Raw genomic sequence first — 18,247 nt, forward strand, 5'->3', positions numbered from 1 at the left:
CATCAATTTTAAAAACGGCCTAAAAGAAAACGTTTATGTCAATTGTGGTGTCAGTTCTAGAGGGTCTTTAAAATAAAAATAATCAGCATTTAGCTGAGTTTTCATTCTTAATGAAATAAAGCAAATTAGCATGTGACATAAGCCATCTCTTAATAATAGTTTCAGGCTGCATTGACATAAAGTAATCAAATTTCTGTGGGAAACTTAACTTGCATGCTAGATAGTTTAATTATCTGGTGTATATTTCAATAGTTCTCATTATAAGAAAAAATGCTCAAGTTTGTCACCAAGAGTAACTATAATAATAGTTTCACTATTCAATCAATTTTAATTATCTTTTAAATCATATGCCTGAGTGTGTTCTTTCAACTGTTACTTAATTTGACCAAAACCTAGACGTTGAAATAGGAACTAAAATCAGTCCTAAAGCACCATCTTTAATCCAAAATTCTTTTTAAAATTTAATAAATAATCTTCCTCTTTAGAATATAGAGATGAAAATGTTGGCGTAGAATTTGAAAATTACATCCCACAGCAGAAATGGCTTTTTTACCCCTCTGTTATCCCTAGCTAAGTTACTGATTCCACCATCCCTATGGCTCAGGAAACAGACACGGACATGCATTATGTCTTCTATTCTTACGGTGCTCTATGCTTCAGAAAGCCCTTCCACATGCTTAATATCATGTAGTCCCCACGTTGCCCTGAAGTAGTTGGGGGAAATTTTCATTCTCCCATCACAGTTGAAAAAAATGGAAATCTGAAGTTCCCTGGAAGAGCCTTAATCTCAAAACCAGTCCTTGCCCTCCTCAATGTTACTGAAGCTGGTCTATTTTGCCTATAGGATGTTCCTTGATATATTTTACTTTTAATTGAGACAAAATTGTAACGTGCCAGTTATGTTCTCTCTTCAGCTCAAAGCATATTAAAGGAGATTGCAAGAGGTAGGTGTGAAGGTAGGCACGCTGACATAACAAAAAGGGAGAGGAGATATTTAACACTGGCACAAAAGAGAAAACATACATTTTCTAAAGAGGCTCAAGAGCTCCAGCATTTCCACAAACCCATCTCCACTTTTTCAGTCAACATGGAGGCCAACCGTGTCCATAGACCCTGAGGGCATTATGGTCTGGCAGGCAGACAGGAGGACTGGTGTTGACATCAGAATACTGGGAGTCATCAGGAAAGAATAGATGATGCCAGCACAGGGAGTGTGCTAATTACTATTAACAATAGTCACAATAGGGCTAATATATACCAAGCGCTTACTGCACATCAAGCGTGCAGGGAAGCTCCCCGAATGGTCAGCCTCTGCCTTCTTCCAGCGCTCTCCTCTCGTCCTCCTCTTCTACAGTCCTTGACCTCTGGGTATAGACTTAGCCTTGACCAAAGAACCGGGTTAGTCCAGGCAGGAGGCAGAAGCTCTGTGAGGATATTTGTCTCATAATCTAAAACCCAAAAACCAAATCACCATTCCTTTCAGTCTGACTCTGCCTTTGGGCCTTATTTTTCATCTACAACTGCCTTATTCCTAGACTCAAGTTGTATCATCACACTGATAATACTATCCTCCAGCTTCAAACATCCAGAAGAAAAAGACCACATTGATCTTTTTCACCACTGTAGCTTTAGCAATCAGTACCCAGTGCCTGGCACAAAATAAGTGCTAACGTATTTCTTAAATAAACTGAATGCCACCACTCTAGCCCTGACCTATCAGGTCTCAGAGTGTAACTCACCTTCCTGATCTCATCAGCACGGTCACCATCGTTACGGAATTCCACTGGCAGGGCATGTACTACGTGCTGATGCTTCCTAATGGCCCTGTCTAATCTTCACAAACTCAGCAAGGTTGGTAAGTATCACTTTTATTGTACAGAAGTGGAAAATGAATTTCTGTGAGGCTAAATGATTTTCGTAAAGTCACACGATCAATAAATGGTAGCACAATTCAAATGAAAATCAGAGTGACACCAACTAAAGCCACCATGTTCTGCCTTCTAGACTTTCCTGGGAATTGAAGTGACTTTCTGAAACCCAGACCAAGGTGGTCTTGAACTGTGTTGCTTACTGATAGTCTCTCCTGATATCAAATGCCCACATTTTGAATGACTACTTGTCCTTGGATCATCCTTTACAGTGTTGAGACATAGTGTCTGAACTGACTGCTCCCCACAGTTACCCTATGACTAAGTATCTTTTGGATCCACACCCTCTCAATCAAAGCCCTCCCTTTCCCAAGTATTCCAGTGTCAGCTGTTAGACCCCAGAGATTGCATTTGGGTGGGGTACAATTTATATGAGTGGACTAGGAGAATAGAACCCAGAGAATGACAGTGGAAGGCTTTAAGGATTACCAGGGGTCAGGTAAGAGAAACAAAGTGTAACCATCCAGAACAAAAGGCAGAGGTAGGGTAGAATATAGGATGAGTGTATCAATAGTCAGGTGGAATCAGCATGGAAGCAATCCACGATCAAGAACAGTAGAGCAGTAGTCCTCAAACTGTGGGTCGTGACCCCTTTTTAACAATGAAAATACATTGCAGCGTTCGGAAGGTTGAGAACCACTGCAGTAGAGGAAGCTTGAGTAATTGCCACAAACCACCTTGTTATGCCTCAACATTTCTTTCTGTAAATTTGCCTGGGGATCATATGTGAGGAACTTTTTTCCACAAAACTTTCTTTTCCTCTGAAGATCCACTCCTTAGACGTTCTCCCCACTAATCTCAAATGCCTGTGAAGCCTGAGGCCTAGACCCTGAGTCCTGAGGCTGAGGACCAGAGGAGATCACCTGCTCCAATCTATGAAACACACACATTCAGGCCACCCAAGGACCTGAATATCCCCCTTCTCCCGATAGCAGGGTGTGTACATAATGGCACTGGGTGCCTTAAAGACAATGCTGAGCCCAACATTGTTTCTGGAATTCTTGGATAGCCCAGGCGCAGGGGTTGACTCCTACCAGGGACTCCAAGGACTCTGAGCTCCCATAACCTCAAACGGCCATCTGCCTCTCTCCTCTGCCCAACACTTCTGCCATCCAAGCCCTTGGTACCACAGGCAAGGAGGAAGTGGTCCTATTCCAGGGTCTCTCTGTCTCTTCCCACCACCGGAGGGGTCAATCCATGAAAGGATTAAAATAAAGACCCCTCTTCCTGGGCTGAAAAATATTTCTCACTTCAACTGTATGCAGGCACAGGAATTTAAGGCTGGCCTTGAAGCATGGCCAGAATTTATCCACAATCAAACCACTGCGAAGTAGAGTCTGGCCACTACTTAGGGTCCAGTCTGTGACAAAGGTCATGGCTTGGAAGTGGGACATCGGACCCAAATAGGATGGATGTATCCACAGCTGGAACCCTCGTAGTGATGCCTCTGATGTTATCTTCCATGGAAAGGAGATGGATGTTTTAGGGAATGGACATTTCTGGGGATCCTCCAGCCATCTAAGGAGGATTCTGGAATAGTACCAGGTGGGTTTTTGAAGGATGCATAGGGTATAGCATGTACACTTCTGCTATTTCTTCTGCCTGAAAATATGCATCTCTGTTTCTATGGCCTGGCATAGAATGGACTTAAACACATGTTTTATTGTATAAATAAATCATCCAGTTGTCCTTGAACACTGTAGACCTGTGCCTGCCAAAACTTTCTCCCGAGACTGGGCCAGTCTGCCAGTATCTGCTCTATTCCAGGAGGTGGGCTTCACCCTGATCCCCACACCTATCAGACTTCCCACACTGCTGCAGGGAAACAGACCCCACCCAGCAATATAATGCACTATTGATGCCAGTTGCACCTTGCCTCAATAGTCCTGCCTCCTGAAGCATTCATTGTATTGTACTACTGTTAGGTGTTGTTTTTTACACCAGACAGGCAAAAATCCTGAGGGATGTCTCCTAAGATCTTTGTTGACACTTCCACCCGTAATGGTTGAGCACCATTACAGATTTATAGTTTAGACCATGAAATTCAGTAGACTCTAAATGAAAATTTAAGTGAGCTTTTCCAAACTTTCTTATTCTACCAAACTTAAAACTAATGTCACTAATTATGTAACATCTTTTTAAAATTGTTGTTAAGGAATAAACACAAGTTTTATCATTTCACAAGAGTTGCTACCCACGGGAGGATAAGTGAAGAACAAAGCTGGGAGCCAAGTGCCCACTGAACAGTGAGCGGGGCCCCTTCACTGGCTCTCATGAGGAGCAGAGGGCACGTTCTTCTAATCCACACCTCAAAGCATCTTAAAAGCCACTTCATTCCATAGGCATTTGGGATTACTTGTAAATAATTGAGACTGTAATTATTAAATCTACAAATGACCAGGGTCTACTTCACATGTTATTATCAAGTAGAGAGAACCATATCAAGTAGTGGTGAAAAGCACAGACTTTTAAGACCAACAAATCAGGTTTTAGATTCTATTTAGATTCTATTTCTTAGCAGCTGTGCACCTTGGGGAAAATTACTCACTGTTTCTGAGCCTCAATTTTGTCCTCTGATCATTGTAGTGACCTCCGTGAGGCTGCTGTGAGGATAGAATAAGACAATAAGCCTAATGCAATAGGGACATGAGTAGGTATTAGCTTTCGTTTGTATAATTATTATTAAATTACAATTTCTGGGCTGGGATTATGCCTTATGTTTGCCTGTAGCCTTAATGCAACCATAAAAATAGTTAATTTATTTAAAAGCCTGGGCTTCTAAAGGAATAAGCTTAAATTTTCAGAGTAAAAGACTTCTATATCATGTAGGTCAAATGAGGTGTGAGATAATGAGAAACAGCAAACCTCCTGCAGCCTCTTTGGCTGAGGAGAAGAGAGAGCAGCGTAGAAAGCCTCTTCTGGGCCCCTCCAGTATGTGTAGTAATCAGCAGACTGATGAAAGGAAGGGAATCTCATCCCCATTAAAAGGAGTGGAAATATCATGCTCACTTGAGCTTTCCAAGCTTCGGCCTTGCTCATGTTGGTCTGCCTGCCCAGGAATGAACTCAGAGAATTTTATTTTTCTCTCTGCTCTTAAAGTAAACTCAGCTCGGTCACCATTTTTTCTTCTGTGTCTCAAAGCTCTCTGGCAAACTCTTTTACTGTGATCAATCCTATTTTTGAAATCTTTACTGATCCAGAAAACAGAGGAGTCTGCGTTATTCAGGAGAATGAGGAACCCACTGGCACCAAACTCCTTATTGTGAAGGAGCAAAAAGAAGAGTTTGGGGTGGGATAAGGGAGGACTCTGCTGTGAATATGGTAGCTCCCAAATAAATACCCAAGCCTGACATGACGTGGAACATCTGCTCTCCTCCGAAGAAGGTGGCATAATTGATATTTATAAGATACCTATTGCTGAGATTCTTGCATGCGAACAGATGAGAGAAAGGAGAAAGAACAGCAGCAAAGAAAACTATTGCATTGCAGCCACGCTAGCAAGCACTTCTAACACAATCACTAGACTCTATAAGCAAATCGTAACAGCTGCCACTTACTGGGCCCTGGCTGCGTGCTGGGCATTTTCCATGTAGTATCACATTCTCGTACTTAATTCTCATAATGAAGCTATAAGGTAGGCAGTAGCACTGTCCTCATTTTAGAGATGAGGAATGGATGACTCAGAGATGCTAAATGACTTGTAGAAGGCCGTGAGGCTCATAAATGATGGAGACAAAATGTAAGCGTATGTTGCCCTGACTTCTGAGTCCTAAGCCACTATAAGAGAATGGCCCCACCAGCAGGCACAGTTTGGGACTTAAGTAAAAACATTGTAGACACTACTGAAAAGGACAATGCAGGAACAAAACAGGGAATCCAGAAGCAAGGGACGGCCTCAGCCACGTATGCAGGACTAGAAAGAAGCACCTGACAAGAGAAGAATGGATGGTCAAATGAGACACATTCCTAGCTAAATGTGTATGTTTTTATAAATCCCTACATAATGATCAATTGTTTTCAAACACATCTCATTTTTTTCTAAAACCCCAATTAGAGAATGCTTGTACAATACAAATACTTGCACTCACCTACTCTGACTAACCCTAATGACTAAATGAATATTTCCCAGGATGCTCTCCTCCTTCTAGTCTTGCCATACACTATTGATTTCATTTACATTACTTTTTATAATTTATAGTCACATGAAGCGTTTGTCTATTTCCATATCATCTGTCTCTCACCCACTACGTAGGCAACAGGGGATACTTTGAGTAGGATTTGGCTCACAGTAGGAGATTAAAAATTATTTTTCTAGATTGCATGAGTGTTCAGTAAAGGATTCTATTTTCTTATTGACTAGTAAAGTTCTTCATAGTTCGTGAACATTAACACTTTGCCTGCCGAATTCATTGCAACTATTCTCTTCTTTCTCATGTTCCTTTACTTTTTGTTTATGATAGGTGTTCAAAGCTAGAAAGAAGGTGTGTTGTGATATTTAGTTTAATGTTTCCTTTTAATCGTTGTAATTTCTGAGACGTATTTACCTATTTGGTCTATCTTTTAATGATTTGATATTGTATTTTTAATTCTTAAATGGCCTGGAGTTTATTCTTAATACATGACATAATTATGAATTTAACTGCTATTTTTAAAAATAGTCTATCTTGAAAAAAAAAAAAAGAAAGAAAAGAAAAACGGTGGCGCCTGTGGCTCAAGGAGTAGGGCACCGGTCCCATATGCCAGAGGTGGTGGGTTCAAACCCAGCCCTGGCCAAAAATAGTCTATCTTCTCAAATCTAATCTCATATTTTCTTTCAAATCTTTATGATTTTTAATTTACAATATATTAATTTAATGTGTTCTATGTATTTATTTACTAGTTTGTCCTTTTTTATTTTGATTATTATTGCTTTATAAAAATTATGAATTTTAATGTGATCTAATATCTTCTAAAGCAAGGCCTACCACTTTCCTTTTTTCATTTTTTTTTTTTTTTACCCTTCTTGCCTGATTTTTCTATACGTGGAACTTTAACATTTTACTAGTTATAAACATAGTCTGATCCATGGCAGGTTACCCAATCTTCGCCACACCACTGAGTGATCCTCTGACAATTTGAACTAAATTCCTGGGGATGCTCTCCCTCTCCAGCTCTGCATGACTTTGGATTTCATTTCATGAGTGCATGGCAGCATGGACATTCCCCACCCAGACCACGCCCTGTGCTTTGGGGAATTCCAGCCTCTAAAATAATGTAGAAGCAAATTATAATGAAATAAAACCCTAAAAATCAACATAGTGAAGTGTTGTCTTCCATAGAAATGAAGATTCAGTTCAAATTGTGGGAAAATTCCATGCGTAAATCTTGTAAATTACCTAGTTGGTTTAACCTACATCATTTTGTGTATGCAATATATGCAGTAATGCATATATATTTTAGTACATAATAACATATAATACACCACATAGACTAAATAGTACCCTCATTTAGAGGAATGTGAATTGTCAGTACTACTTAAATTCATATTGTTTCTCTGCCCACCTTCCTCTTCTGAGCCTATTTATTTTAATATATATACAATGAATGTAGTTATGAGAGAGATTCACTCGATCTACATGGTAGACAGAAGCTTCTTTCTTCTTGAGTCATTCTGTCCCTAGATCTCCGACTTAGAGACAAACAATGTGGAAATTATGTTTCAACTCTGTACACCTTTCAGGCCATGGGTTTGCTCTTTTATTAACAATGAATCATACAGAAGATGCATATGGTGATGCTCAATTTGGCTCAATGAGTCTCATTTAATTTTTGTTCTAGATTTTAACCAAAGTTTCCTAATCAGGCTTAAAGTGTGTGTTACATGTACAAGTCTTTATATTTTGTGTGTGTGTGTGTGTGTGCTTCTGTCATTATACAGAGAAAAATTGGAACACAGTGCATGTGAGGCCACTAGATGAATGATATATTATTAGGTGCTACTAAAGCATTATTTAATACATATTCATTTGAAGAATTATGTATCTTAAGTCTGCAAAAGGATTAACTCCAACATCTGTAATTTCTCAGCAGAACTGTTTGTAGGGATGAATATGATTATATGAATGAATCATTTTTCATTCATGAGGGGGGTCTTCATTTCACTCTCATGTCTCTTTCACACCAAATGCATTTGTTTCTCTGTCAGATGCTACATGTTCAATCTGATTAGCTAATTTAAATTCCTATTTAGCAAGGGCAGAATAAATCTCATCCTAGCCTCCTAAACCATACTATTGATTTTGGAATTTGTCCTGTGGGTGATTTAGAGGTTATGATGCAGGAGAATAATATCGTTATATTTGTGTTTTAGAAAGAAAACTGGCAACAGATTAGGGAGCCGAAGCCAAGAAAACAGTTGGGAATAATTTGTTCCTGTCTGCTAAATATAGAGCTTGCCTTCCCTTGCTCTTTGCTTCTGGAAAAGGGTTAAGGCAGAGGAGAAAATTTAAAAAAATAATAAAAAGAAAGAAACATGAACGAGAAGGACAGAAAGAACTCTCAGAAGCAATTTATATAAAATCAAAAGGAGGAGTGAGGAAGTGAACCCTCCCTTCCTCGCACCTCAAGGTCCAGCCTGACACCTCAAGCCTAGAGACAAGCAGCTGCTGAGAGCATATGATCTCCCGGGTTTTGACATATGTTCTCTTTTTTCTCTCACATCTTAGCACTACATTTTTTTTAGTTCAAAAAAAACTTTTCTCTTCACTCCCCACCCCCCTCATTACCAACACTAGATTCCAATACTGAGCATCTAATTGACATCCTGGGGTGGGGGACTTTCTCCCTGTTGAAGTTTTCCCATAAGTGACCCTTCCAAAGCTCTGTTTTCAACACTACAAGCCTTGCCTAAAAGCTGAATTTGGAAGAACAAAAGACAGATTATGAGAATACATTTTAAAGCTCCATCCTACCTTCTACCCACGTGCTCTCATTTCCTGCCTGTGATCATCGTTTTCCTCCTGGAAACCCCCTTAGAATCCTCATTGTTTTTTTCATCCACATATCAAAGTCTTTTCAGTCCTTCACAGAGTCCAAAGTTCAGCTCAAATCCTATTTCATGTTGCATATTTTGGGGTGAGTAGGGACAGGCCACACTTTTTTCATTTAATGCAAGGGCTTGACATCATATTGAGAAAGCCTTCTTCAATTCTCAGTGAATATTATCGACTCAAATGTTTGGCAAGCTCTCAAAAATAGCCCAGTAGCTCCCAATAAAAATGCATTTAGTTCAAACTGACCAATGTTTATTGTATAGCTAACACACATGAAGCATTGTGCTGAACATTCTCAGGATGTCAGTATTTAATGATAAACCTGAAAAGAAAAAAAAAAGAAAAACAATGATAAAATGCTCTTGGGGAGAACAACTAAAAATTTGTTCATTGGAAGACTGTTTCCACTTCAACTATGTTATTGACAATTTGTGACTTCAAATAAAATACTCTTCCTGTGTTGAGTTGGAGAGTTCCATATGTAGAAGAAATTGTGATGGAAGTTACATAAGAGTGTTAAATGCCACAGATTTCACTTTTCACAGCAAGAATCCAGGCTCAGCAGGGACAGAAATATAATCAAGCCATTGCACTTCACACTTAATCCTGATGTATATATTGCTAGTTATTCCATATATATATTAGAAGTGCTTTCCTCAAGGGGCCAGAATTTTAGGAAACTATGGTGCAGCCGTTTTTCCTACCATCCTTATTCAAGCATCTGTGCTGTGTTTAGATTTCTTTGCTATTAATTTTTTTAAAAAGCAAAAGGAGTTTCTATTAATTGCTTAACCTGAGCGGAAAGTTTAACAAATGAGTTATTGAAAGTGATACTAAGAAATGGGATGCATAGGGAAACTATGTAAGGAAGCAGACAAGCCTGACCAAATATATGTCTGTGTCACCCCGATATTTACACCAAGCACCATCTGCCTTCTGGTACTCTTTCCAAAAAGTATTAGGAAATCAATTATATGGAATCAATAGTACCAATAAACAGGAAGCATAGTTTTCCAAAGTATGGAAATTTTATCCCAGTGGTATTTAAATGTCACAGGGAAAAGAAAGGAGTAAGCCTTATAAGAAAGCAAAAATACCCTATGTTATATATTGTCTCTGGCCAATGCTTTCTAATTCTTCTTTTTCATATCTTTAAATACAGAATCCCCTTCACCTACAACTGAGTTTAGAAAATTCATTAAGTTCTGATGCTGATGTCACTGTCTCAATCCTGACCATGAACAACTGGTACAATTTTAGCTTGTTGCTGTGCCAGGAAGACTGGAACGTCACCGACTTCCTCCTCCTTACCCAGAACAATTCCAAGTTCCACCTGGACTCTGTCATCAACATCACCGCTAACCTCTCTTCCACCGAGGACCTTCTGAGCTTCCTGCAGGTCCAGCTTGAGAGTATTAAAAACAGCACACCCACCATGGTGATGTTTGGCTGCGACATGGAAAATATCCGGCGGATCTTCCAAGTTACCACCCAATTTGGGGTAACACCCCCCGAACTTCATTGGGTGCTGGGAGACTCCCAGAATGTGGAGGAACTGAGGACAGAAGGTCTTCCCTTGGGGCTGATTGCTCATGGAAAAACAACACAGTCCGTCTTTGAGTACTATGTACAAGATGCTATGGAGTTGGTGGCGAGAGCCGTGGCCACAGCCACCATGATCCAGCCAGAACTTGCTCTCCTTCCCAGCACAATGAACTGCATGGAGGTGGAAACTACAAATCTCACTTCAGGACAGTACTTATCAAGGTAGGATTCAAGGCCTGGGTTATATCCCCACTCATAGGCTATGGCGGGAAATAAACTTCCCATATTTACTTTCTTGGCAGAAATCTTAACTCTGAGTACCTTTAAACTCCAATACTATTTCTTTTTTTTTTTTTTTATTGTTGGGGATTCACTGAGGGTACAATAAGTCAGGTTACACTGATTGCAATTGTTAGGCAAAGTCCCTCTTGCAATCATGTCTTGCTCCCATAAAGTGTGACACACACCAAGGCCCCATCCCCTCCCTCCATCCCTCTTTCTGCTCCCCCCCCATAACTTTAATTGTCATTAATTGTCCTCAAATCAAAATGGAGTACATAGGATTCATGCTTCTCCATTCTTGTGATGCTTTACTAAGAATAAGGACATTAACAAATGGAAGAACATACCATGCTCATGGATAGGAAGAATCAACATTGTTAAAATCTCTATACTTCCCAAAGCAATCTACCTATTCAATGCCATTCCTATCAAAATACCAACATCGTACTTTCAAGACTTGGAAAAAATGATTCTGCGTTTTGTATGGAACCAGAAAAAAACCCGTATAGCTAAAGCAGTTCTTAGTAATAAAAATAAGCTGGGGGCATCAGCAAACCAGACTACAAAGCCATAGTGGTCAAGACGACATGGTACTGGCACAAAAATAGAGACGTAGACACTTGGAATCGAATTGAAAACCAATACTATTTCTTAAAGGATTTCTGGTTATGTAAGTCTAGCCTTTCACAATCTGTTATCCGTCATTTGATCTACAGACATGTAAATGCATGGTATAGGCAGAGCACTCAATTCTGCTTTTAAACATTGACTTATCACCTTCTACCTGTTGGGTTCCTAGAAAGTTATTTACAAGCTCTGAGCTCCATTTTCTAATTAGTAAGATAGGATAATATTGAAGAGCTTGATAGAGTATAATAAATATACCATGTAATTATATATGGAAAGTATCTAATACCATGTTTGGCTCACAGTAGATGCACAAAATATTTCTTTCCTGGCTTCCTCTTTTCCATATCAATAGACTTGAACAAATCTATACAGAGAACAAAAGTAGTCCAGCAAGAAATAAACTTTTCTCTTTTCTCCCAGGCCTTAAAGAGAAAGGCAGTTTAGAGTTGGGGTTAAAGACATGGACTCTGGATTCAGACTCAGAGCTCAAGCTTTACCTCAGCCACTTACTATTTGTGTGACTTGATCAAGTTACTTAATTTCTCTGAGCTTTAGTTTCCTATATCTATTTATGTAAAATGGAAATAACAGTAGATCCTATTACTCATGAAATCATTATAGATAGATAGGTAATAGGTAGATGGACAGATGGATAGATAGATAGGACAGGTGAATAAAACTAAGAGTTTCACAGAAGTAATATTATTACATATATTTATCTATTATTGCTTCTTATTTTCTATATAAGTAATTGTATATGTATATTTTTTAATTAAATACCTTTCTGCTCTAGTACTTCAATCTGATTCAGACACTAGTATGAAAAAGCCCATTTAAATTAAAGAATAACCCATCATGCAGGAATGGTTTTCACAATCCATAGAAAAAGGAAAATATCCTTAAAGAATATTTTATAAGGGCTTCAATCTTCTAGAAAAGGCCCACCTGAGATCAGAGAGGCTAAGTCAGAGGGTCATTGTTTACCTGCAGGCTGGCCCCATCTTTAGACATCTTACAACAATGATGTCTGACTACCTGGAGGAAAACAAGGCAAATGAATAGTGTTTCACCTTTAAAAGAAAGACAAGAATATTTGATAAAAATTTAAGGAGCCCTAAGAATTTTACATTTAATCTTACATTTATGGATAGAACAATTACTATGTAAAAGGCAACATGCTGAACACCATATACATGGACAGAGTTAATGACCAAGAGCAACTGACAAACTCCTTAAATAATATTGCTAATAAAATAATTCAAATTTATTTATTAGAAATCTATTAAGAATAAAATTAGATATTATATTATCGTCTGAACTTTCCATTTTTTCTATATCCAATTTGAATTTCCACAAGATTAAAATCTGCACACATTTTATTTCACAGCCACTATCTAGCTTTAATACACTGGTTCTGTATTCCCATGTAATTGAGGGTTGGGATGTTATCTCAGATAGGAGATGCTCTCCTTCACAACAAACATATAAGCAAAGCTTTGATTTATAATTTCAAGTAGTCATTATTTTAGAGGGACAGTCATCAACAGCAGACAAGAAAAGCCACTTGTGAAAACTACAGTGAGTTATTTAACATCTTTCTGTCTCATGTAAAATGGAGGCCACAAGAAAACTGATTCTGTTTGGATCCTCAAAATGTTTAGAAACTACAGGGAGGAATATTTGTTGACTTAAATTGTATGTACCCTTGAGGGTCTCGTTTTATCAAGATCAAACTGATCTTTCTAGCTCTTGAAAATTAAATTTATATTAAAATTATGTTCCTCCTTCCAAAAGGGTTCCATGACATTTTGTACATAAAATTATATGATGGTACTTAAGCCACTCCATCATCATTATTTGTCTATTTGTCTGACTTCTGAGCTAGAATATAAATTCTATTAAGTGGAAACACTATTATTCAGCCTACTCCAGTGCCTAGTATATAGCAAGTACTTAATAGATATTTATTGAAATCGAATAGAAAGAAGGAAAGGCAAATTGCTATTATATTTACATTCTCCATCAACTGTTGCTACAGAAGAAAATGAGTGATGGGTAGGTAAATATTATCTATATTTAAAACATTTTTTTTTCTTTCTTTACTTAAACCTAGATGCTTACTGGCTAGTTTTCATCTTATTTTCATTTCCTTTTCTTCCCCCCATCTTTTACTTTCTTTTAGTGGGATGTTAGATTCATAGATAACTTCTGCCTTCATAGCTGTTTATTCCATGAACTTTGAAGGTTATAGAAAAGGACTGTGAGATTTGGAGTCCCACAGTAATTCACAATGTATCAGGGTCAATGACAATATTCGCCAGCCATGGATGTGTTTGAGAAATGAACTCAAAGAACTTCAGAAAATATGCCTAAGACGTTGTTGTTGTTGTTGTTGTTGTATTATTGACAAGGTCTTGCTCTGTCTCCCTGGTTGGAGTACAGTGGCAGGATCACATTCACCGCAGTCTTGAACTCCTGAGCTCAACCAATCTTCCTGCATTAGCCTCCCTAACAGCTGGGACCACAGTTGTGGGTCCCCATTCCTGGATAATTTTTTTTTACTTTTTTGTCAGGGCAGCATTTTGCTATGTTGCCCATGCTGGTTTCAAACTCCTGAGCTCGAACTATCCTCCCCTCTTGGCTTCCCAAAGTGCTGGGATTGTAGGCATGAGCCATGTGCACAGCAAATATGCCTGGGACTTCTTAAACTCCTAGAGAGTATGGGTAAAGAGAAAGTTTGAAAGTTTTTAGGAAGGAAAAAAAGTGTTCAGGAAAGCGTCAAAGGAAGTAGGGAAAATGCTAGAAGGAGTCTTTATAATAAATAACTGAAAAGCTGCCTTAAGGCATAAAACATCTGTGGATTTTTCATCATCTTTATTTATTTTATTTAATATAGTATTAAATATTTTATTTAATAACTATTAATTATTTACTTTAATTAATAATAATTAATAATTATTATTTTTATTATTTAAAATAATAAATATATTATTTATTTAATATATTATATATAAATAAATATAAATAATATATTTATAAAATATATTATTAAAAATAATATTTTATTATTAAAATGATAATTATTATTTTAATTAATAATGATTTTAATTAATAATAAAATAATTAATTTTTATTTAATAACTAACTTTTAGAAAGTTAGTTATTCTTAGTCCATGAGTCGTATCTACATACAGTAATTTTCTTAATTGTTCCCAAATTCTGTAAGGCTGACCCCACATCCTCATGCATAATGAAAGTCGGGAAGATAATGAGCCATGAATAGCGGGTGTCAGCGTTATGCAAGCTTTCATTTCTCACACCATCATTTTCAGTTTGGGCAGACGGAATTGTTAACATTGTAAAATGTTAATGAAATCACCAAAAACGTGGCATTTTCAGCTTGGCTTTTAGACTAGAAAAATCATTTCTCATGGCAGGCTACATAGATGTAATTATAGGTATAAGAAATTTTACTCTTCCCAGATGGCCACATGCCAGAGCAAATGTCTACATCACTAAAATGTAGACAAAAGCATTTGGGGGCCAACTTTGTAATGTGATCAATTTGTTTACAAGCAGTGTTATTAAATCTTAATTGTTTGGAACAATTATAGATGGTATATAATTTTGGTAATGCCTCCATAAGTGTATATGTATGGGTGATTTTATCCAGCCACTGATCACTAGTTGAATTAGGGTGAAATAGACAAAATGAAGGCTTGAATTCTGCCCTTTTGGAGCTGAAAGTCTAGTGCATGAGGTCATAAAGTAAGTAAATAGTTATAAAACAATAGGTATGCAATTTTAAAGACTAGAGATATATTCAGAAACATAGGAAAGGAAATACAATAGAACCTCTGTAAGTTGACCACCAAAGGGACTGTAACAAACTGGTCAGCATACAGAGGTGGTCAATCCACAGCACTAGTCCTGCTATACTGGTGAGTACATGTGGTACATGTCTGGTCTATGAAAAGTAGGTCAACTTAAGAAGGTGGTCCTGGGTAGGGTGGTCAACTGTAAAGATTCTACTATAATTTACTCTTCTTTGAGATTTTGTAATGAGGGGAAGACAGTGGCATTGGATCTTGATAAAAGAATAGGCATTCTCAGATTTGGAGCAAATTCACAGGCAGAGGAAATGGCATATGCAAATTCATCAAGATCCGAAAAAGAAATTTACTATGGCTGGAGCATTAAATGCATATGAAGACAATTTGAGATGATTCTGGAAAGCTTGTTACTTTGAAAACATACCACACAGGGCTTTTATGCCAAGCTAAGTAGTTTGAATTTTATTTGCATAGTGGATGTCAGCTGAATGGCAGAACATTCATTAACCATGACATATTTATAAAATCATAATCCTTTAACAAATTAGCCAAATAAAGTAGTACAGTATAAAGCCTTGCAAGTAATTTTTAAAAGCCATAGGATATAAAAGTTGTTTTTATTTCTCAAAGTTGATTTTTGCCTGCCTACATGGACTCCCTTGCTGTATTCTGAACACCAATATCTGGCGAAAGGGAAGTTTGAAGATCTACCTGCTGTTCCTAGGACTAAGATTTGCCCATTTATAGGAAGACTCTAAGTCAGGCATCCTCAAACTTTTTAAACAGGGGGCCAATTCGCTGTCCCTCAGACCGCTGGAGGGCTGGACTATAGTTTAAAAAAAAAAAAATAACTATGGACAAATTCCTATGCACACTGCACATATCTTATTTTGAAGTAAAAAAAAAACCAAAATAAGAACAAATACAATCACACCGCCTCATGTGGTCCGCGGGCCACAGTTTGAGGACCCCTGCAAGTGCTAATGAATTCCTTGTTCCTAGAGAAAGACCTCCATGCTTGGTTAGTCATAGCCCTGTCAATGGTATTTATCCTGTTTTAAAGAATTCCAGGAGTCTAGACACCTATAGACACCTTATTACTCTTGCCCTGAAAAGTCCCTGGCCTTTTGGATAATTAATCACAGCACTGACAGTTTATTCTAGCTACTAAGTGGGCTGTAGAATACTCTTGCCTTTCTTCTTTGAACAGTTCTGCAGTTCTGTTCTATATCCCATGAGAATTGTATCAAGTAGTTAGTGGCTAATTTATTTATTCATTCACAAATATTTGTTGATGTTTACTAATATATTAGGTTACGTGTTTGGCTAGAAACACAAAGAATAGAAGACAAGGAGCCCAGCTCTGAGGAAGCATATAACCTTCTCCTGTTCTCCTACCCAAAGAGGATATACTCATCTAATTTTTCAGAGTTTTATCCATTTTTCTTTAGCTATTATTTAGTAGCTAAATAATTTAGTTTCACTACTATTCATCACCGGGACAACACCCATTCCACTAGTGATTATCCTTTCACACTACAGGGTATTTGTAGGCAACCCCCTCAGTGGACACAGAAGCATGACCCAAAATGCCCGAGACTCTTCCCTTTCTGAGATATATTCATCTTTATGTCTACAAGGTCAAACAATGCTAATATTCATTATCTTTTTATTAATAATAAATGCTTTAATCATTGATTCTGCACATATTCTGAAGAACCTATGATGTGCCAGGTATTATGAGGCACTAGCAATCTTCAGGAGAAAAAGGGTAAAACATATATCCATTCAAAAAACCCAAGGTATAAATTAATTTGATACCAAATTCATTCTTGAACGTTAGACAAATTCCAGAAGAACATGACCTGGCAGGCTACGGTTCAAATTTTGTATATTCCTGTTCACCATCACTACAATTTAGTGGTATTGTGACCATAACAAAATTATGTAAATTCTATAAACTTTAATTTCCTTACCTATAGGATATCTATCTCAAAAAATTAGTATGCCTAAGTAGTATGCCTACAGTCATTCACCTAGTACCTTGTGGAGGAAGATTTGAACCAGTTCTTCTCATCCACATCCCAAGCTCTTTTAGAGTTAATACAAACCTTCCTTAATTATTACTCTGTAATTTATTATTCTTTCAAGCAAAAACTATGTAAGTCTCTACTATTCTTCATTGGGACAACACCCACTCTGCTAGTGATTATCCTCTGGCACTAGCTGGCAATTCTAGGCATGATTAGCCGTGAGTAAGCCTTCTTAACCTAAGGAACTCTACCAAGCCAAACTAGTCAGCCTGTATGTTTCAACATGTATTTAAAAGAAGTCATACTAACAAATTACAAGCAGGGGGGCAGGAGAGAACAGGATGGGTGAAAACCTAACAATGGGTACACTGCTCGCTGAGAGACAGGCACACTTATAATCATGACTCAAACATTTATGAAAGTGATTCATGTAACAAAGAATTTTTGTAATGCTTTGAAATGAAATAGAGAGAGAGAGAAATGCAGTTGACCACAGAAGCCAGGGGCTGGATGCTGCTTTATACCAGCTCCCGAAGGAGAATACATTGCCAATGAGTGAGCCAGTGTGCCCTGCTATTACTCCTAGGTTAATTTTCTCTGCTAGAGGTACTGAGGAGTTGATACTTGTAGAAAACACATGCCTTAATATCATGAATCTCAGGGATCAACATTTAAGGTCTGTGTTTCCAGATGTTTCCAGTAGGAACCCCTGTCGCTGGGCTGATTTGGCTGAAATTCTTTGAATTTACCCATCCCTCCAGGTCATTTAAGTCATGCAAAGTTGAGTATAACACTTTACTAAGTCATGAAGGGATACTGGAAAATATGTATTCTCTGAACCCTATTTTGATGAATATGGCTTGAATTTGCTGGATCTAAGATCCAGCAGGCTTTAAACTGTGGAATTTTTCCAAATTAGGAGAGCTTCCAAGCTTTTATTTCCCCAAGAGGAAATCATATTGTTT

The 18,247-nt window shown here is 37.8% G+C and overlaps 1 protein-coding gene across 1 annotated transcript in view; it reads left to right on the plus strand.

Annotated features, from left to right (window-relative positions):
- GRIN3A (glutamate ionotropic receptor NMDA type subunit 3A) overlaps positions 1-18,247 on the plus strand; it is a 196,118-nt gene that overhangs the window by 46,288 nt on the left and 131,583 nt on the right. Inside the window, exon 2 of the mRNA XM_053577442.1 lies at positions 10,122-10,726. Within this exon, the coding sequence (XP_053433417.1) occupies positions 10,122-10,726 (605 nt within the window). The remainder of the gene's footprint in view (positions 1-10,121; positions 10,727-18,247) is intronic.

This window comes from Nycticebus coucang, chromosome 2 (genome assembly GCF_027406575.1).
Source record: "Nycticebus coucang isolate mNycCou1 chromosome 2, mNycCou1.pri, whole genome shotgun sequence".
In the NCBI taxonomy this organism is placed as follows: domain Eukaryota; kingdom Metazoa; phylum Chordata; class Mammalia; order Primates; family Lorisidae; genus Nycticebus; species Nycticebus coucang.